General features: G+C 35.2%; 1 protein-coding gene across 1 annotated transcript; it reads right to left on the minus strand.

The window, feature by feature from the left end:
- Window positions 1-428: 428 nt before the first annotated feature.
- On the minus strand, window positions 429-16310 carry LOC138310277 (neuronal acetylcholine receptor subunit alpha-9-II-like). Its single transcript, XM_069251410.1, has 7 exons — window positions 16159-16310; window positions 10446-10567; window positions 6052-6096; window positions 4456-4565; window positions 3326-3861; window positions 2216-2385; window positions 429-1649 (listed from the first exon to the last, which is right to left on the minus strand). The coding sequence occupies exons 1-7, from the start codon at window positions 16199-16201 to the stop codon at window positions 1377-1379; spliced, it is 1299 nt and encodes a 432-aa protein (XP_069107511.1). The 5' UTR covers window positions 16202-16310; the 3' UTR covers window positions 429-1376.
- Window positions 16311-23170: the final 6860 nt, after the last annotated feature.

The following is a 23170-nucleotide window of genomic DNA, read 5'->3' on the forward strand; positions in this document are numbered from 1 at the left end:
TGGGAAAAAAGCGAGATCGATAATTTTGTAGAGTCGCAAAAGTTATTAATTTCCCTTTAATACTATACTAATCGTAGTCTTCGTAGTGTTTTAAACATGAATAAAGTCAGATGTTAATTTTCATAACGCGGGTCGTCTTATGTCTCCCGCCGCCGTCCTAAATACCACGCGGTTGTTGAGTATTATTGCGTCAGACGGCAAAACAGCGAAATGACTCTCCACTATTATCGTACATTAGGCAGAAATCATGAATATTTTTGGTGTTGTTACCTCATCCTAGGCCTTCAATATGTATTTCTTTTTGTTATTAATGTTTAAAAAAAAAACCTTTTAAATTTTCCTCCGGAAAGGTAGTTGGCCTTTACTCATGATTTCTCTCGATTATGACTCAGTTTTGGAATTCGTACAATCTCATCTTCCAGGCAGTATTTTGTTCACTTAAAACACATTTTATTAGTTTTTTCACAGTATACAAAGACATACAAAAGAAACATCTTTCACTCTCACTTTATCACTTATAGCATGTAGTATATTTTGAATGCCTAATTGGTTTCAGTCACCAGAAGACATTAAAATGCAAATAGTAGTATTCATATTCACATATCATTAATCTTCAGCCAGATTTGATAATAAACCCCACTTAACTAGAATGATGTAGCTTATATATTTACATCTTTCTATTATTCGGTTTTGTAAAGTCTGATATTGCGTATATATTAGTTTATACGTAGTCTATTACCCTAGCAACCATGGTTACCATAGTTACCAGCTTCATTCTGACTAAAACCAAAACAGGATTGTAAATGTAAGGATTTGACTTCGTTAACACTCTCCATAGAGAGATAAACCAACTTAATGCTTTTCCATAGACCACAGTTTTAACGTTTTGGCATCTACTTGTAACACTACTAACTTCTGATGAGCCACCATGTTGTATACTTAAAGTATACTTTCTCATGTAACAATAAATAGAAAAAATGGGGGGAGGGGGGCTTTAGCTCAAACTCTCATCACGGTAGCCATTTTGAAATAGGTGCATTCAGCACTGAAAAATCAAGACATTCTAATGTTTTTACCTACTTATTCATTATCTATATTGATATTTTTAACTTAATTTCCAATCTAAATCTCCAAATTTATATCATGGTTATCTAGGAATAATTATCTGCCAAACAACATTTTTTACATATGAATTTCATAATTAACGTGTCAATCACTGGCCGTGTCAAACTTTTATTCTGGGCTCAATCTTGTATACACAGGGGCCATTTCGAAGGTCTTTCTTCATTTAGTTGCTTGTTCACTAGAATATTTTCAGCCAGCTGCGTTCAAACTTCCATACATGCAGTTAAAATGAACGTTCCGTCCAGAACCCATTACATGGATTCGTAAGCAAGACTGATGAAAACGTATAATGATATGACGACGAGAGCAGTGACAAACAAAATGGACGTAATTCTCTCTATCACTATTGCAACGATCTTCCATTCCTCTGTTAACGTTAGCGTTGTATTGTTTTCTCCCTGGGACTTTTCCTGGAAGTGACGTGTGATTACGTCATTGTTATTTGCATTGTGGTCGGTATCGGGATCGTCACCGTTTCCACTGTCGCTTGAATTGGTAGTGTCGATTGTAATGCTGGTCTTTTTCTGAAATGAACAAGCAACTAAATTAAATCAAAATAGTTCAGAAATGTCTATATTAGCTCGAGCACTGCTGTCACAAAAGATGTGATTTGATGTGGATTGATTTTTTGCATTTTTTGACAAAAAGTTATTATCTTTCTTTTCAAGTGATATGCAGTCTAACAAAATAATAATGACCACTCGAAAAGAAAAATGTCTTAATCGTTATGTTTTTTTATGAAAATTAGATATAGGTCAATGTGTTGAATTGATTATTTTGCGTCCGCCACCTCTTCACGTATTGTCATATTACGCGATGGACTGGCCTTTAGCAAAATTGATTGCCATATGCGCAACAAAAGATGAGACATATATTTTGTCAAAAGAATCAAATAAATGTAAACTGTTCTTGGCTTTATGGCTTTGCATTTGGGCGTCGCTCTCTAGATGGCCTTCAAAGGAAGATGTTGTAGGTTTGTTATCATTTTTTCTCCTGAACAGCCTTCAGTTTTACTATGAGATAGTCCAGGGTGGATACGACGGTGATAGTTACCCCTGGCATACCGAGGTTGGTAGAAAGTGTGACATACCTTCTTGTTTCGTTTCCATGTCACTAATACAAATCTCGCGAGACTTTCCAGAAAAAGTACTCGGACCCATGTGGGTAATTCCTTATCTCCCTGATAGTGGACGTTGAGTACCACGATAGACGTAACACAGACAAACGCTACCAGGCCTTCCGAGATAGCGAAGTACTCCGCTGTTGAAAAAAGCCAATAACAATTTAAAATAAATAGCTAGTGAGCTACAGTCTAATTAATATAGGACTTATAATTCTGGCTTCTCCTACGATACTCTACGATACGCTACAAAACAAGATCTAATAACATCCCGTTCGAGGTCACTTCAGAATGACCCTACGCTGAGTCAATAAGTGGGTCGCCTATGAAGTCTTCGGTGTGATTGAATCTCTCGGAAGTATAAACTGCTACTAGTATGTCCCGAGATGTTTCTATTCTAGGCGATGGGGTTATCCCGAGGTGATCATTAACGGAAAGTTGTTCGACCTTGTATAAAAGTATCGTAGTGGAGCGGGGTTAAAATTCTAATTTTAGTTTTATTGAGTGTGCTAGTAAGGTTAAACAAATAAGGTTTTAAAAGCTTTGACGGTTTAGAATTTGAAACAGATTTGACAATTATGTCATCCGAACTATTAAACTTCGTAATAAGAAAGCAAGGGTAACTATATGACAAAGAAATAAAATAAGTATATACCGGAATACCACAGCTTCCCAAAATATGACCTTAGCTGTTAATAGAGCGTTAAGCCCAATAAACCTAATCAAATCAATTCTAAGATCAGTTGTGTTAGTGTTCAGCATACTGAGAGTACAGGGAGTAGGACGACTGGTTGGTATAATGTGACCGGGTGTGATGTGGTGCTTGTTGTCTTCGGCGGCAGGCTTCAGTGATATAGCAATATACAAAGGGCCAAAAGGTTCATAATATAAGAAGACACAACACCAAAATACCTTAGTCTCCAAAACACACCATGTAACTCATATACACTACACACCGCACAGATGGGTGGCCATCCATACATGACTCAAACAAACAAACAAACAAACAAACAAACAAACAAACAAACAAACAAACAAACAACTGTGTTATCCATTAAGATGTCTAAATATTTGTCTTACCAATGAGTGGGACAGTTTCGGCTGAAGGCGGCAACGCGTTGGCTAACATGAGTTGAAATACAGCCAGCGCTAACATCAGGCTCACAGCAAAAGACAGCTTTTCTCCTGACTCGACGGGAACAATGAATACACAAATCGTCAGGGCCATTACAAACATGGACGGCAGGATTAGGTTTATAATGTAAAAGTTTGGCTTTCTTTTCATTCGAATGCTGTAGTTTAAAAATGGGAAGGCATCGGTGCAACACTCAAACCGTCTCTCCTGTCGAATCACACTAAAATTTTCAATATCCCATTCCACATTTGGAACCAGAGTGGATAAATCTCCAGTGGATCTCTTCGGATGGATGTCCATTTCCGATCCGGTGTAAACCCAAGAACCAAAGGCCAAAGGGCAAGTCTGCACGTCAAACGGAAATGACGTCACATCTACATTGCAACGACTGATGATCACAGCCTGGAAGTTAAATGTGACCCTCCCGGTGGATGTGATGTACACACGGAAGTCTCTTTCACGACGGATGTCATCTGAAACGCTGTTAACATCAAACGTTTTCTCTCATTAAGAATGATAGTCTACATTGATATCAAAAATTGTCAAGAAAGAGAAAAAAATATCTATAATAATTTGAATCTAAAAGGCTATTTCTTCGTGTTAGGGATTCATGAAAAAGAACAAAATTAGGTAGCATAAACAATTAATATGAAAATGCTTAAACTTTATAAAGTATTATTTGTTGTGGCCTTGTGGTGTCGTTTACTGTAAAAGTGGAAATTTTCGAGAGTGCTTAATTTCTCGATTTTTTGCAAGCGTAAATCTTGCGATTTGGCGTTATTTTTGCGATGGATATCTTCACACTTTTATATATGCTACACAGTTCATACATTCACAAGCAAATAATCTGCGAGGAAATTTTCAAAATCATGCGACCTTTTGTTAAATCAGCGGAAATTTTCACCTCAGTATCAGGCAACGGGTGATTACTGCATGATAATGTGTCGATGTTGGTGTTCATTATAGTGAGTAATTATATAGAAACAGAAGGATAAGAGATTGGTAGTTGTTTCTATTATCTTCTAGTATCTTAATTAAAATCAGTCTTGTGGCAGTTCTGTCCATTATATTTTACCTGTCATACACCTCAACATCCGGTGTCCATACCGAACTCTCGGGTAACACGATCGCTGATTTGCCTTCCTTATCAGTCTCATTCCAGACTAGGCGACAGTCATACCAGCTCTGCGGCAAACATTTACAATAGCTGTAGCATTTCAATGCCGAAATACTATTACAAATAATATAGTTTTGAATATGTATATATAGGGACATTATTTACATCTTTGAGGCTGATCCAAAAAGTCCAACAACAGCCTTGAAATGTATATCTAGCCATATATATAGCCATATGTATGGCTGGTCTAGGGCAATACACTCATGTCGCCTGAGGCTGTATTGCACAGCTACCAATGCATTAAAGCCTCGTGACACCGACGTCACAGCCTCAGCAAAATTACTATTTTATAGGTACAATTTAATCTATTCCTTTCAGAAACTAGGCTTTTTATTTTAAAAGATACAAACAATAGAATTTGTGTCGCAAATATCACATCATTTTCATGTATGGAGAATTTACTTGCAATCAAGTTTTTTTTCGAATTTATTTCAGAATAGCGGAAAATGATAGTAGTAAAACTGCAATAAAACGTCGAGGTATGAGAGAAAAATACTCGGGATCACAAAATGTTGTAAAACCCTCGACAAGCCTCAGGTTTTACAACATTTTATGACCCTCAGGTAGCATATCCCTATCCTTCATACCCATATATGAAAGAGTCTTATATTATCATACCTTATATAGGATATACCAATATACAGTGACATGGTATTTGCTAAATAATCTTTCGACGCATGGATATGAAATGTAATTACAGTTTAACAGTCATCCAAATTATAGCAAGGATTGATGTCAAAACCTCAAAATATACCTAGTGCATTAACAGTAACTGAAATAGATATTTTAGGGTATTTAAATGTAGTTGTTTCCCTATTAGTATAATTGAATACGTTGTATTGAATTATTTTGTAGCTCATGCATGTATATTCCTTAGTACAATTAATAAAAAATGCTACCTTATAATCAGACAACTAATTTTTCTTGTGAGTTTCATAGCACTTTCTTCCCGCTTACTCTACTCATTAGTGTTGCAGGAATTTCTCATCACAATTTAATCGAGAAAATACGCTATTCAAAATACAGGACGCACTATAAAGAATTATTAAAGGCTCGCTACTTTACCGACATAAAAATTGAAAGTTTCTTAAAAACAGTAATAATAACATTAGAAAATACATATCGATGATCTAAGATAAGGTCATAACACCAAACAAATGCAAGATTCCTTGCGTAATATATTTTAACAGTAGCAATTCATATAGTTGTTTTGCCGTCTGGCGGAGTGATAATCAACTAACGCTCTGTATTTAGGACGACGGCGGGAAACAATATATGACCAACGTTAAATAACATTTAAATCATTTGAATTAAACTGTTTTGAAGGTGATGATAAGTTTAGTATTAACGTTAAGCTAATAACTGTTGCGACTCTACAAAGTTATAAATCTTGCATTACATTCCCATTTTAAAAATAAAAAGTCGTTTCGGAAAGGTAGTGGCCAAAGTACATAAAGATATAGGAAAATAGAAACAAAATAGCTAGACACTTACAAGTCGAACCCACAGGCTTATCTTTAACAGTTGGATTGGCTCATCCTGGATAACACAAATAAAAAATAAAATAAAATAATTTGTCAAATGTAAGAAAGTATACCTTACTTAGTATCAATATTTCATTGTAATATGCGTTTGTTTGTTTGTATGTATGTATGTATGTATGTATGTATGTATGTATGTATGTATGTATGTATGTATGTATGTATGTATGTATGTATGTATGTATGTATGTATGTATGTATGTATGTATGTATGTATGTATGTATGTATGTATGTATGTATGTATGTATGTATGTATGTATGTATGTATGTATGTATGTATGTATGTATGTATGTATGTATGTATGTATGTATGTATGTTATGTATGTATGTATGTATGTATGTATGTATTGTATGTATGTATGTATATGTATGTATGTATGTATGTATGTATGTATGTATGTATGTATGTATGTATGTATGTATGTATGTATGTATGTATATACAGTGTTTTTTGCATGTTTGCTTGCATGTAAACGTATAATTGATAAGTGTGTACTGTATGCATTTGTTAAAAGTGTATATTGTATATTGTGTAGGTGTATGTGTTTAAGTAGAATAAATAAAATTCAGTTTAAAAAAAAGAAAATTTGCTGTTAGCTGGTGGTTAAGTGATTCTCTGCTGCTCTGAGTGAAAAAAAGTATCAATATTTCCTCATGCACTAAATAACAATATTTCCTCATGCAAATTAATAAAAGAAAGCAATGTTTATCGACGGAATTGCTTTTCCAACCTTTTATTGTTGATTCTGTTTTTGAAATCCATCAAAATTTTAAATTAAAATTGTGTGTTGGCAATAATTATCATTATTTCATTTTTGATTGTTTGTTGGTTTGCTTTATCAATTAACGTCCTATTAACAACCAGGGCCATGTAAGGACGGCATTCCATGTATAACGTCCTATTAACAACCAGGGCCATGTAAGGACGGCTACCCATGTATGCGGGGTGTAGTGTGTATGGAGTGCGAGGTGCGTGTTTTGGGAGGCTGCGGTATATTCGTATTGTGTCTTCTTGTATAGTTTGACTCTAGCCCTAATACATGCTATTAGACATTTCCATCAACCAAGCTGATATGAGAATGAGCTATGAATGTGAACTCTAGCGGGGGTCATCTCAAAATGAAATTGGTTTTCACTGATTTCATATTTTAAAATCACTGGTCCTATGTACACGCACGTATTGCTCATTCGATTAGGCGTGTATGCCGTAATTATAAGCTCCTTGAAAGGAGATTACGTTTATTAAATGATTTAAAATGAAAACATCAAAAGTAAAAACGGATTTATTTTATCAGTATAACAAGAGGCCCATGGGCCTTAACGGTCACTTGACATCCAATAGTAATTTGTCATTTAAGGGCCAACATAATAGCTATGAGGGACTTTAACACATGGTGTGTTAATTTTTTCCCTCGTGTATTCAACACAGAAGCTGAAGTAAATATGAACTGATGTTGATGAAACTCTGTATGCAATGAGGTCTTGGATGAATTTGCATACTGGAACAATTTATCATAACTGACATATGGTTGTTATTTTTCTTTCTAATTTTATCATCCTATAGTCAGGTGACCTAAAAATTTAAGCCATTTGGACCCAACTGGGCTCCACCCCTCAGCCTTTGGGGATGAGACAGGGTCAAAATGACATAATAGGAAAATGTCCTCTTGTGGTTATAATGTGAATCAAAAGTTTGAACAATTTCCAGTAGAAAATAAACAAAATATACCCAAGAAGTATTCAATATAAACTATAGCAAACTTAGCCTCCTCCCCAGGGGCAAACAAAGAGGCCAAGGGTTATAGAATTCACAATTCTGATAAAACACTACAATATCTTTAGAACACAAGGTCCAATAATAGCATAATTACAAAGAACATGAACTTTAAAATATAGTTACCGTCGAAAAATTCCTTTTTTCAAACTCATCCTAGATCTTGTTGATATAAGGCTACATACAGAGTTTCATCAAAATCAGTTCACATTTACCAAAGTTATCTTGTTCACAAGCACAATGATAAAATTAGAACAATGGGCAATAACTTGTACGTTACTGTCGAATAATTCCCATTTTTGAACTCGTACGAAATCTTGTTGATATAAGGCTACATACAAAGTTTCATCAACCTCGGTTAACATTTACTCAAGTCATCATGTTCACAAAGTAAAGTTAACGCACGATGGACAATAGGCTATTGCAGTAGGTCACTATGACGTATGGTCAGGTGACCTAAAAATAGTAACAGTGACCTTGACCTTGACCTGGCAATCCTGAAACTGTATCTTGTCGAAAATATTATGGTCCTTTAAATTTGTGTGAAGTTTGATCAAAATCACTCAAGGAATGAAGCCGCTAGAGCACTGAAAAAGATTTTCTTAAAATAGTAACGGTGACCTTGACCTTGACCCTGCAACCTTGAAACTCAAACTTTTTCAGTCCTTTGTATTTGTGTGCAGTTTGATCAAAATCACTCAAGGAATGAAGCCACTAGAGTGCTGACAAAGAAATTATCTAAAAATAGTAACAGTGACCTTGACCTTAGTCTGGCAATCTTCACACTCAAACTTGTCCGAGATATTATGATCCTTTGTCTATGTGTGAAGTGTGATCAAAATCACTCAAGGAATGAAGCCGCTAGAGTGCTGATAGGGATTTTCTAAAAATAGTAGCAGTGACCTTGAACTTGACCCAGCAACCCTGAAACTCGAACTCGCCCGAGATCTTGTTAATATTAAGCTACATACAAAGTCTCATCAATCTCGGTTCACATTTACTCAAGTTATCGTGTTCACAACAAAAAGTTAACGCACGACGCACGACGACGGACAAAAGGCTATCGCAATAGGTCACCATGACCTATGGTCAGGTGACCTAAAAACTAGTTATCTTACTACTAATGAGTTGAGGTTTCATTAGTCAAATTATTCTACAAGTCGAAGTAAATTTGACAGCCCATTTATAGCATCAAATGAATTACCACCGACAAGTCGAACACAGATGTTGCTGTACACAGATTAACTTGTTACTCTTGTTACCTCGCGTACCGGATTGTTGCAAATTACACATGAATAGATTTGTCATATTCAAGTGGTGTTGTAGGAGCAATCTTAATATCATGTGCTTTCTTGCTCTAGATCTATGATTACTTATCGGGTCTCCAGTACATAAGTGTAAAGGAACAATGACCAGCCATGCATGTTAGTGGCCACTGAGGCATGCGGTGTTACTTGTATACAGAACACGTTTCTTCTTCACCAATGGAGTCTTAGTTATGTAAACAGTGATATTAATCGCACAAATTGTAGAGATTGATATGGATTGTAGGTTTCACACGACAGGCAGTGATCCGTTCAGTTGATTTTATTGTATCAGTTAGATTGAAATGTATTTAAAGTTAAGATGTTAAAAATCTTCAAAACTTGTTATAAACGATATCAACAAAACCGCAAGTATGCGCACTGTCTAGACCCAGTAGGTTCGTCGGTCATTGAGTCCAAAGGAGTGCAACATTTTGATATGGTTCCTCCATCTTTGACTCATCAAAGTTTCTGTCGTTTTCACTATCTAAATAAATTTCGATGTTCACTAACTACTCCGTAAACTCCGTATGAACATATGGAGTTAACGTCGAATTTCATTTAGATTGTCGTTTTCAGGAAATGTAACTAGGAGCAGAAAATGTATTTGAATTAAAGAGTGAGAAAGATATTTTATTTACTTTTCTGACCGGCCTCTGCTTAAATCGTAGGCAAGAAATTAAGAAACTGTAACCTTTTGTTATTGATTTGTATTATGTATATGTAATTTAATTTTATCATATCATATTGCAACTCCCGACTGTCCTCGAGTATTCCATACATAATACATTATTCTGTATCAGCAAACAAATACTTAAATGACCATATTATGTGGTTAGACTATGGTATATGTACAATCATCAATTTGTAAAAACAAGACGACTAGATGGCCTGTATTGCTAACCTGATTGTAATGGCAAGTCATTTTGAAATGACCCCCGCTAGAGTTCACGTTCATAGCTCATTCTTACATCCGCTAGTTGATGGACTTTTGAAAAATGCTTCAAAATCGATAAAACTGCATACAGTGAGTAGACTATGTGTGTGGTTGTAATACTGGAATAGATTTTCCATTTGTTCCATGGTATATTTCGGTTAAACGTAATAGTAGCAGCCAATAACAATTAAGGACGGCCGCCCAGGTGTGTAATGTTGCGGTGTGTGAATGTCTGAATGTTTTGGGAGGCTGCGGTATACACTTTAATCTACGAGTAATTCTTATATAGGACATAGTTATCATTTCTGTATACTTTATACAAAACCTGACCAGGTCGATAAGTTGCCGAAGTCCCAGGTCCATGCTGATGTTGACAGGGCGATGTGGTCCGTCACATGTCGGTCGTCTGTTCTTGTCGTACGTAGCTGTCACCGCTGTAGCAAAGATAATCCCTGCAGTAAAAGGAAACATTAAGTATTTTCAATTAATCAATCAGTGTATCAATCAATCAATCAATCAATCAATTAGTCCATCAATCAATCAATCAATCAATCAATCAATCAATTAGTCCATCAATCAAGCATTTAATAAGTCGATCAATCAATCAATCAATCACAATCAATCAAGCAATTAATAAGTCGATCAATCAATCAATCAATCACAATCAATCAATCAATCAATCAATCATTGAATCAATCAATCAATCAATTTGTCCATCAATCAATAAGTCGATCCATCAATCACAATCAATCAATAAATCAACCTTCGAATCAAACAATAAATCAATCAATGAATAAGTAAAAAAACAAATAAATAAATAAATAGGTTAATAAATCAATCAATCACTCAATCAACCAACCAACCAATCGATTAATTTATGTAAGTGTGAAACATCTCACGCACATAATATTCTCATCCAACGTAATGTTTGTCCATCCAGCCAATGACTTACTTAGACACTGTACATATGTACTATGTACATAATATTCTCATCCAACGTAAGGTTTGTCCATCCAGCTAATGACTTACTTAGACACTGTACATATGTACTATGTACATAATATTCTCATCCAACGTAAGGTTTGTCCATCCAGCCAATGACTTACTTAGACACTGTACATATGTACTATGTACATAATATTCTCATCCAACGTAAGGTATGTCCATCCAGCCAACGATGACTTACATAGACACTATACATATGTACTATGTACATAATATTCTCATCCAACGTAAGGTATGTCCATCCAGCCAATGACTTACTTAGACACTGTACATATGTACCATGTACATAATATTCTCATCCAACGTAAGGTTTGTCCATTCAGCCAATGATGAATTACATAGACACTATACATATGTACTATGTACATAATATTCTCATCCAACGTAAGGTATGTCCATCCAGCCAATGACTTACTTAGACACTGTACATATGTACTATGTACATAATATTCTCATCCAACGTAAGGTTTGTCCATCCAGCCAATGACTTACTTAGACACTGTACATATGTACTATGTACATAATATTCTCATCCAACGTAAGGTTTGTCCATCCAGCCAATGACTTACTTAGACACTGTACATATGTACTATGTACATAATATTCTCATCCAACGTAAGGTATGTCCATCCAGCCAATGACTTACTTAGACACTGTACATATGTACCATGTACATAATATTCTCATCCAACGTAAGGTTTGTCCATCCAGCCAATGATGAATTACTTAGACACTATACATATGTACTATGTACATAATTTTCTCATCCAACGTAAGGTATGTCCATCCAGCTAATGACTTACTTAGACACTGTACATATGTACCATGTACATAATATTCTCATCCAACGTAAGGTATGTCCATCCAGCTAATGACTTACTTAGACACTGTACATATGTACCATGTACATAATATTCTCATCCAACGTAAGGTATGTCCATCCAGCCAATGACTTACTTAGACACTGTACATATGTACTATGTACATAATATTCTCATCCAACGTAAGGTATGTCCATCCAGCTAATGACTTACTTAGACACTGTACATACGTACCATGTACATAATATTCTCATCCAACGTAAGGTTTGTCCATCCAGCCAATGATGAATTACTTAGACACTAAACATATGTACTATGTACATAATTTTCTCATCCAACGTAAGGTATGTCCATCCAGCCAATGACTTACTTAGACACTGTACATATGTACTATGTACATAATATTCTCATCCAATGTAAGGTTTGTCCATCCAGCCAATGATGACTTACTTAGACACTGTACATATGTACTATGTACATAATATTCTCATCCAACGTAAGGTATGTCCATCCAGCCAATGACTTACTTAGACACTGTACATATGTACTATGTACATAATATTCTCATCCAACGTAAGGTATGTCCATCCAGCCAACGATGACTTACTTAGACACTGTACATATGTACTATGTACATAATATTCTCATCCAACGTAAGGTATGTCCATCCAGCCAATGACTTACTTAGACACTGTACATATGTACTATGTACATAATATTCTCATCCAACGTAAGGTATGTCCATCCAGCCAACGATGACTTACTTAGACACTGTACATATGTACTATGTACATAATATTCTCATCCAACGTAAGGTATGTCCATCCAGCCAACGATGACTTACTTAGACACTGTACATATGTACTATGTACATAATATTCTCATCCAACGTAAGGTTTGTCCATCCAGCCAATGACTTACTTAGACACTGTACATATGTACTATGTACATAATATTCTCATCCAACGTAAGGTTTGTCCATCCAGCCAATGACTTACTTAGACACTGTACATATGTACTATGTACATAATATTCTCATCCAATGTAAGGTTTGTCCATCCAGCCAATGATGACTTACTTAGACACTGTACATATGTACTATGTACATAATATTCTCATCCAACGTAAGGTATGTCCATCCAGCCAATGACTTACTTAGACACTGTACATATGTACTATGTACATAATATTCTCATCCAACGTAAGGTATGTCCATCCAGCCAACGATGACTTACTTAGACACTGTACATATGTACTATGTACATAATATTCTCATCCAACGTAAGGTTTGTCCATCCAGCCAATGACTTACTTAGACACTGTACATATGTACTATGTACATAATATTCTCATCCAACGTAAGGTTTGTCCATCCAGCCAATGACTTACTTAGACACTGTACATATGTACTATGTACATAATATTCTCATCCAACGTAAGGTTTGTCCATCCAGCCAATGACTTACTTAGACACTGTACATATGTACTATGTACATAATATTCTCATCCAACGTAAGGTTTGTCCATCCAGCCAATGACTTACTTAGACACTGTACATATGTACTATGTACATAATATTCTCATCCAACGTAAGGTTTGCTAATCCAGCCAATGACTTACTTAGACACTGTACATATGTACTATGTACATAATATTCTCATCCAACGTAAGGTTTGTCCATCCAGCCAATGATGACTTACTTAGACACTGTACATATGTACTATGTACATAATATTCTCATCCAACGTAAGGTATGTCCATCCAGCTAATGACTTACTTAGACACTGTACATATGTACTATGTACATAATATTCTCATCCAACGTAAGGTATGTCCATCCAGCCAATGACTTACTTAGACACTGTACATATGTACTATGTACATAATATTCTCATCCAACGTAAGGTATGTCCATCCAGCCAATGACTTACTTAGACACTGTACATATGTACTATGTACATAATATTCTCATCCAACGTAAGGTTTGTCCATCCAGCCAATGACTTACTTAGACACTGTACATATGTACTATGTACATAATATTCTCATCCAACGTCAGGTATGTCCATCCAGCCAATGATGAATTACTTAGACACTGTACATATATGTACTATGTACATAATATTCTCATCCAACGTAAGGTATGTCCATCCAGCCAATGATGACATAGACACTGTACATATGTACTATGTACTAATAATATTCTCATCCAACGTAAGGTATGTCCATCCAGCCAATGACTTACTTAGACACTGTACATATGTACTATGTACATAATATTCTCATCCAACGTAAGGTATGTCCATCCAGCCAATGACTTACTTAGACACTGTACATATGTACTATGTACATAATATTCTCATCCAACGTAAGGTATGTCCATCCAGCCAATGACTTACTTAGACACTGTACATATGTACTATGTACATAATATTCTCATCCAACGTAAGGTATGTCCATCCAGCCAACGATGACTTACTTAGACACTGTACATATGTACTATGTACATAATATTCTCATCCAACGTAAGGTATGTCCATCCAGCCAACGATGACTTACTTAGACACTGTACATATGTACTATGTACATAATATTCTCATCCAACGTAAGGTATGTCCATCCAGCCAATGATGACATAGACACTGTACATATGTACTATGTACATAATATTCTTATCCAACGTAAGGTATGTCCATCCAGCCAATGATGACTTACTTAGACACTGTACATATGTACTATGTACATAATATTCTCATCCAACGTAAGGTATGTCCATCCAGCCAACGATGAATTACTTAGACCTTGTACATATGTACTATGTACATAATATTCTCATCCAACGTAAGGTATGTCCATCCAGCCAATGATTACATAGACACTGTACATATGTACTATGTACATAATATTCTTATCCAACGTAAGGTATGTCCATCAAGCCAATGATGACATAGACACTGTACATATGTACTATGTACATAATATTCTTATCCAACGTAAGGTATGTCCATCCAGCCAATGACTTACTTAGACACTGTACATATGTATTATGTACATAATATTCTCATCCAACGTAAGGTATGTCCATCCAGCCAATGATGAATTACTTAGACACTGTACATATGTACTATGTACATAATATTCTCATCCAACGTAAGGTATGTCCATCCAGCCAATGATGACATAGACACTGTACATATGTACTATGTACATAATATTCTTATCCAACGTAAGGTATGTCCATCCAGCCAATGACTTACTTAGACACTGTACATATGTACTATGTACATAATATTCTCATCCAACGTAAGGTATGTCCATCCAGCCAATGATGAATTACTTAGACACTGTACATATGTACTATGTACATATTATTCTCATCCAACGTAAGGTATGTCCATCGAGCCAATGACTTACGTAGACACTGTACATTTGTACTATGTACATAATATTCTCATCCAACGTAAGGTATGTCCATCCAGCCAATGATGACTTACTTAGACACTGTACATATGTACTATGTACATAATATTCTCATCCAACGTAAGGTATGTCCATCCAGCCAATGACTTACTTAGACACTGTACATATGTACTATGTACATAATATTCTCACCCAACTTAAGGTATGTCCATCCAGCCAATGATGACTTACTTAGACAGTATACATATGTACTATGAACATAATATTCTCATCCAACGTAAGGTATGTCCATCCAGCCAATGACTTACTTAGACACTGTACATATGTACTATGTACATAATATTCTCATCCAACGTAAGGTATGTCCATCCAGCTAATGACTTACCTAGACACTGTACATATGTACTATGTACATAATATTCTCATCCAACGTCAGGTATGTCCATCCAGCCAATGACTTAATTAGACACTGTACATATGTACTATATACATAATATTCTCATCCAACGTAAGGTATGTCCATCCAGCCAATGACTTACTTAGACACTGTACATATGTACTATGTACATAATATTCTCATCCAACGTAAGGTATGTCCATCCAGCCAATGACTTACTTAGACACTGTACATATGTACTATGTACATAATATTCTCATCCAACGTAAGGTATGTCCATCCAGCCAATGACTTACTTAGACACTGTACATTTGTACTATAGATATAATTATATAAATCAATAGTAGTCTTAGATGTTTGTACTTATTTCAAATATTTCTATAAAGGACAAGGGACTTACCTAGTAAACACAAGACCAAATTGGTATTATAGTACCAAGCCATTGTGTATGCCAATGTCCGTAATATGTGTACACAACATTATTATATATGACGCAAGTTTCTCCACTTAGCGGATGCACAGTGCATGACAATACATGTATTATGCATTCTGAGTAAAGCCTGATAATATCTGAATTAGATAGATTAATTCACACCCACAGTTTGGAGATTTCAAGTTTGTAATGTTACCGGATGTCATTATATGTCTTGGCCATAGACATTATAGTTTGACGTACCGAGATATAGCCCTTCAATGACCCTTGCGGTCTGTTGTCATCGTTTCATATTAATAGTGTTGCAATAACGCAAATTTACTGTACAGTATGGTCGGTACGGAAGATAAGGATTGTCTGTGGTTTAAATGACAATCAGCTTGTACAAAAGAAAAACTCTACAGGGCCATATTTTCGTTATATGAAGATGTAAAATGTTATATACGGATAAATGGAACATTTACTGACAGCTTCAATGTACAGCGGGGCCTAAAACAGGGATGTTTGTTGTCACTGTCAGCCTTTTCTTTGTATATAAACGACTTAATTGAAATATTTAATCAGTCAGAATGTGGTGTCAACATAGACGCGCTTTTCCTACGCGGACGACATAGCGCTCATCTCGCCGACAAGAAGTGATATACAAAAGGTTTTGAATATTGTGTCGGAATGGTACATCAAATGGAGAATCGCAATTAATACGACAAAGTCCAAAATTATTCACTTTGGCCCAACTCTATTTCACGTACGGAGTCTGTGTACACTTGTGGTACTAATGAATTGGAGATGTGAAATGCTTATAAATACCTGTATTTAAAAATAGCGGTAAAGGAACTTGCAAAATCGGCCTGTCGAGCTTTGGGAATGTTATCATCGAAGTTTATAGCTGCCGGAGGAATGAGTTACTCTGTTTATACAAAGCTCTATAATTGTTAGTAAAACCAGTTTTTTTTATTCTATTGTTCAGCGATATGGGGTCAGACTGAACACCGCATCATCAATAGTTCCTGGTAGTCTCGAAGAATACTTTTAACTGTGGAAAAAGAGGGGACATGGGTTGGGTGTCATGCTTATCTACACAACAGTGTTTCGTCTACGCTGTAAACTAAAAACATTGTCAACGGATAGACAGTTATATAAAGTATGTAAATGGCCTGAAAGGCATGGGAGATACAGCGAACAAACTGGCTTCTAAATATAGTGTAACTAATATCATAAACTGCTACATCTATTCGTACTGCTATCAAGTCTATTAAGCAGTGTGGTTTTAGGTATGATGAACAGACATGATTCACGGAAATATGAAATGCTAATAGAAATTGTAAACGGAAATAAGCTAAGGACATATACAACTTTTAAGAATGATTTAAAATCTGAGAGTTATGTCTCCTGCATTATGCCTAGAGGTCACCGAAGCGTTCTTGCTAAGTTGCGTTGTGGCAGTTTGCTATTGAATATAGAGACAGGGCATTGTTGTATGCCTCCAATAACTTTATACCAAAGAACTTGCCTATTTTCTGACAATATTACTGAGTCTGAAGTATTGTGATTTAAGGAAAACTTACATATTTGATATGGTAGCTGCTTGATGTGAAAAGTTTGAAAGTATATCTTCAGATAATCAACTAATCTGTTTAATGACCTGTGATGTTTTACAAGTTTGTATTGCTATATATGTTTTTTAGCGATGAGGAGAAGATGACATATATTATAGTAATCTTAACTTGTTATTACTATAACTGATAATGCTGTTCACATATATTGTACATAATTTTAGTGCATTCGTGTCTCGTAAGGCAATTAACGGCTGAGCACTTTTACGACTGAAGCATATTTTTAATTGTATATTATTTTGTGTAAAAATGTGTGACACGCTTATAAAATATATCATTATTATGATTATTTTATTCTGACTATAGCTTGATAATATTTTAATGAGGTAGTTTTAATTCACATCCATTATTTTGAGATTTTAAGATTGTAATGTTAACGAATGTCATTATATCTATTGGCTATAGATATTACAGTGTGACGAACCAAAATAACGACCTTACAAGAACCAACCTTGCGGTATGTTATCATGGTTTCATATCAATATTGTTACAATAACGCAAATATACTGTACATCGACATATTTTGGCGTGCTAATTAAACTCACATGTTGTTCAGAAGAAAATAACAGTACATCGCGGACATATCACACGTATGTATATATATCTTAACGAGAAAAAACAAAACAAAAAAAAAATATGAAGGAAGTTAAACAATTTCACTGTAACAAGAATCGTAGAATAATTAAATGATAAGTTTACAAATTAGTGCCATGTTTCGTATTTTCTATCATTATAATGTACAAGATAATATAAAAATTCTCCAAATTAAAATAAACAAAATCATCGCTGAACATATATATGAAATCAACATAAGTTCCCTTTTTAAACATTTTTTGTAACGGGACCGTTTTCACTGAGGCCGTTATTGCAGTGGGGTCGTTCTGACTGGAGCCGTTTTTACAGTGGGCCGTTTTAACTAGGATTCACCGAACGTCAAGGAATCTTACATACATGTACAGTTACTAAATTTTACATTAAGGAGAGAACTTACATAGGTAGATCCCCGATACTCCGGGGGTTCCGATCACCTACGATCTCTACACCCTGGACTATCTAAAATTGGAGGCAACAGAACAAAACAAGTAATTTAGTCCTTCGATTGTACATCGTATAACGGTACACAGTGGTTGACTGTGTGGCTTTAAAGTTGGGCTTCGCTCTGTGTAGTCTTCAAAGGAAGTCTTTGCTAGCCTGTAATTGGTTCAGATTTGTTCCCCTGAGCTGTCTTCATTTTTGCTATGAGATAGTCCAGGGGTGTAGAGATTGTAAGTGATCGGAACCCCTGGAGTATCGAGGATGACATAGGGATTGCATTATGTTCAATCCAATTTCAATTTATTATAAAAAATTGTCTTTAAAACTGAAACAACTGAGATACTTAACCTGTGTATTGAGTGGAGAGAAATCTAGTTTTGGAGCGGTAAGTTGGTTTATTATGACTTACATCCTATAAAAAGTTAAGGTCCCTTAAGGACGGACTTCCTAGAATACGATATGTTGCGAGGTTGGACGTATGTATGTACTGGTAGGCTGCGGTATATTAGTGTTGTGTGTCTTTGTAAAGGCGGAAACATTTGTCATTTTTATGGTAGTGGTTATATCGTGAAGATGTTTGCAATTTTATCCAAAACTTTGTTTGTTTTATTCAATTAACAGCCAGGATCATGTGAGGACGGCCTCCCATGTATGCGGTGTGTTGTGTGTATGAAGTACGTGGTACGTATTTTGAGAGACTGCGGTATATTGGTGTTGTGTTTTCTTGTAGCGGTGGAACTTATGTCCTTTTATAGTGCTATATCATTCTCATGCATGCGGCAGAAGACATCAAGCAAAACAATCTAGCCGGTCACATTATATTGACAACGGACAGACCAGCCGTTCACAGACGACAGACCAGCCGTTCTAACCTATATACAATGTACGTTGTGAGCAAAGCAGGAGCCGAAACTTTGGGATGTAAAGGACGTCGTTAGGAAGAAGAAAGTTAGGTAATAAGGAAGACAAGAAAATAAAATATCCTTAATTAAGTAGCCTTTTACGATCATGCAATAGGGGCAGCAGGTCCAATTCTAACGCCTTACTTACGGAGCATTTATCTGAAACGGTTTTATATTAATTTTCTTTTATACAATACCACAATAGCCTTTGTGTTTAATATAATTGCAAATGTGAATATCTTCTTAGTCGTTAGTTCATAGACAGTGCATTATTTAACGCAAATCATTTTGTTAAAATGAGCGTTTATTGGGTTTAAAAACCATCTTTCGTAAATGTAATGCCACTTGCTTACAATTTAACATCTATTATCATAAAATATCAATAAGGAAATAGAACGTACTATTGAATATTTATGTAATTATCACACACACCAGAATATTGACCAGTCAAGATGGCCTCGCTTAATGGCTTACCAATTAGGTAATTAGACTATATCTCAACCTGTCAAAATAAATATGTGTAACAAAATTGACCCTGACCTTTGGAAATATGAGCATGACTCCGTTCAGGTAGCTCCTTGTTTATCTGTGAACGACATTGTTTCATAATTTTATCACAAAATGTTTAGTTCAGTCAGCTATAAACATATCATTGTTAATTATAATTAAATCTCATTGTTGAAATTCACGATGACTGCTGAACAACTATTTTGAATTCAGTTAAACCCCAAAAATTACACTGCAGATCTAAATGGCATACTCTATACTTCCTCTAATCGTAGTTGTAAGAAACTTTGATATTTCAACGAGTTGCTAGCACCACAGGGACCTGGCACGAAAATTTTTAACCAATAGTATACATATATATATTATAGTATCAAGGGTATGTACTCGGCGGTCGAGAAAAACGGACCTAATTTTTTAAAACCGTGATTATTTTAATAAATGGGTTCTATACAACATTGACGGATATCTCCTTTGGAGGTGTCATGACCCGTACTTTGTAGAAACTCCATTTAAACATCGTGTAGCTCACTTACTTTAACCGTCACCGCCATGTTTATTTTTCACTCGGAACGCTTCTCGACTTTACATATCGTGACTACATTATGCAAATTATGAAATGTTGTGCTTGTGGGTAAACTCGAGAACCGTTCCGAAAAAGAAATGAAGTGACGGCTGGATGAATCGGGAAATTTACGAAAAATATGCTTGGTAGACATTTCCCTGTCCGGTCGAAATGTCGTCTCGGCTCTAATGGGTATCTCAAAAACCAAGCCAAAATCATAAAATCTACGCTTGTGGTGGTAAACAGTACCCATAACTGTGTTCATCCACAATCTCATTTGGAGGTGTCATGACCCGTACTTTGTAGAAACTCCATTTAAACATCGTGTAGCTCACTTACTTTAACCGTCACCGCCATGTTTATTTTTCTCTCGGAACGCTTCTCGACTTTACATATCGTGACTACATTATGCAAATTATGAAATGTTGTGCTTGTGGGTAATCTCGAGAACCGTTCCGAAAAAGAAATGAAGTGACGGTTAAAGTAAGTGAGCTACACGATGTTTAAATGGAGTTTCTACAAAGTACGGGTCATGACACCTCCAAAGGAGATTGTGGATGAACACAGTTATGGGTACTGTTTACCACCACAAGCGTAGATTTTGTGATTATGGCTTGGTTTTTGAGGTGCCCATTAGAGCCCAGACGACATTTTGACCGGACAGGGAAATGTCTACCTAGCATATTTTTCGTAAATTTCCCGATTCATCAAGCCATAACTTCGTCAATACTTGGCCAATTTTGTTCATCAAGCACTCAGTGGAAAGATAAATTATTTCTCTTTAAGGTAAGATATCCGTCAATACTGTATAGAACCCATTTATTAAAATAATCACGGTTTTAAAAAAATAGGTTAGTTTTTCTCGACCGCCGAATTCATACCCTTGATACTATAATATATATATATGTATACTGTTAGTTTATAAAAATCGTGCCAGGTCCCTGTGGCTAGCACGAGAGAAAAACAAAAACGTTTCCAGCTCACGAGATGAAATATTACTGGTATTCACCAAAACACAAGGAATGTTCTATTTTTTACATTTGTTTTCCCGCTTCCATTTACAGAAGACCGTCACTACTAGAACTGCCATTGATTTTACAGAGTTATTTGCCCTTGGGATTATTACGTCGTATTTTTGTGACCATAACGTCATATTTCCACACAAAAATATAACGTCATTTATAAGGCAACAATCAAAATTATATTTTCACATTCAATGCTACTTTCTGATTTGACAAAAGCGATTGAAATATGAAATTGAATTATATCGTTTTTATGTTCAGTATAAAACCTTATATTTCAATTAGAAAACTGTAAAAAAAAAAAAAAAAAAAAAACCCACAAAAATGGCGGACGGACAGACATACGGAAAACCTAATTGCTATAAAACGGCAGGTCTAGATACGGAGCCCTAATTAGCTATTTTGATGAAGTCATCAATTCTTGTTATAAAGAATGGAATTTACCATTGACACATTAATTATAATTAAACATGTTTAACGAATTGCTATTTGAGTTAGGGTTTTAATTATAAAACTAAGAGATTATAATGACAGTTATGTATATTGTAATGCATTTATACATTAAGTTTATTACTTAATGACTAATTATGTAAAACCTATGCATGCTGCAGAATGAATTCAGCCGAGCTTTATTACAAAGTATATACAGAAGATATTAGCACGTGTCAAACATTTGCCATTTTCTTCTTTACGGACTCGCCAACATGTTGGATCCACCGTTCATTCTGTCATATTTCAAGAATAGTGGTAATGATGTAGCTGGAAATCAAGACAAGATATAAATGTAAGTATTAACATTATATACTTGAGGAGATATAATATTTCAAGCAGATACAACTGATTCCCTGTCGTAAGACTAAGTGTCCTAATTACACTGTAAAAAAAGAAGAATATGGACAGCTGTGACAACTGGACATTACATTCGAAAGTGATCCGTCTATAGCACTATGAAACACTGGTATACACCAACAATTTCACAATAAGATCTGTCAATTAGTACAGTAAACCAATATTCTTTCACGTGCGTGTTAGCTTGCGAATTTCGTGATCCATGTAAAACTTTAAAAATTTATCTCCCGAATTAATATCTGCATGATTTATGTTGATGATAATTTTCATCTTAATTTTAAATCCATGAATGTTAATATATTAAAATATATATGAAATGTTTCCTCCTAGTTAGATACTATCTCCTGAGTTTTACCAGTTTTATCATGTATATTATTGAAACTGTATGAATTTTAAGTTCTTGTACTGTGAATTATCTATATGTAAACAATTACATGCCTATTGTTTTGATACTTTTAATGTACTTTTACAATATTTGATCGTTTTTTA

This window comes from Argopecten irradians, chromosome 16, assembly GCF_041381155.1.
Source record: "Argopecten irradians isolate NY chromosome 16, Ai_NY, whole genome shotgun sequence".
Lineage (NCBI taxonomy): Eukaryota > Metazoa > Mollusca > Bivalvia > Pectinida > Pectinidae > Argopecten > Argopecten irradians.

Excerpts from the sequence above, each read along its gene's own strand:
- LOC138310277 (XM_069251410.1), bottom strand. The coding sequence starts at position 16,201 with ATGGCTTGGTACTATAATACCAATTTGGTCTTGTGTTTACTAG. Across the intron at positions 4,566-6,051 it reads TAAGCCTGTGGGTTCGACTT|AGCTGGTATGACTGTCGCCT; the intron begins GTAAGTGTCTAG and ends TGTTTGCCGCAG. Across the intron at positions 2,386-3,325 it reads CGAAACTGTCCCACTCATTG|CGGAGTACTTCGCTATCTCG; the intron begins GTAAGACAAATA and ends TTTTTTCAACAG.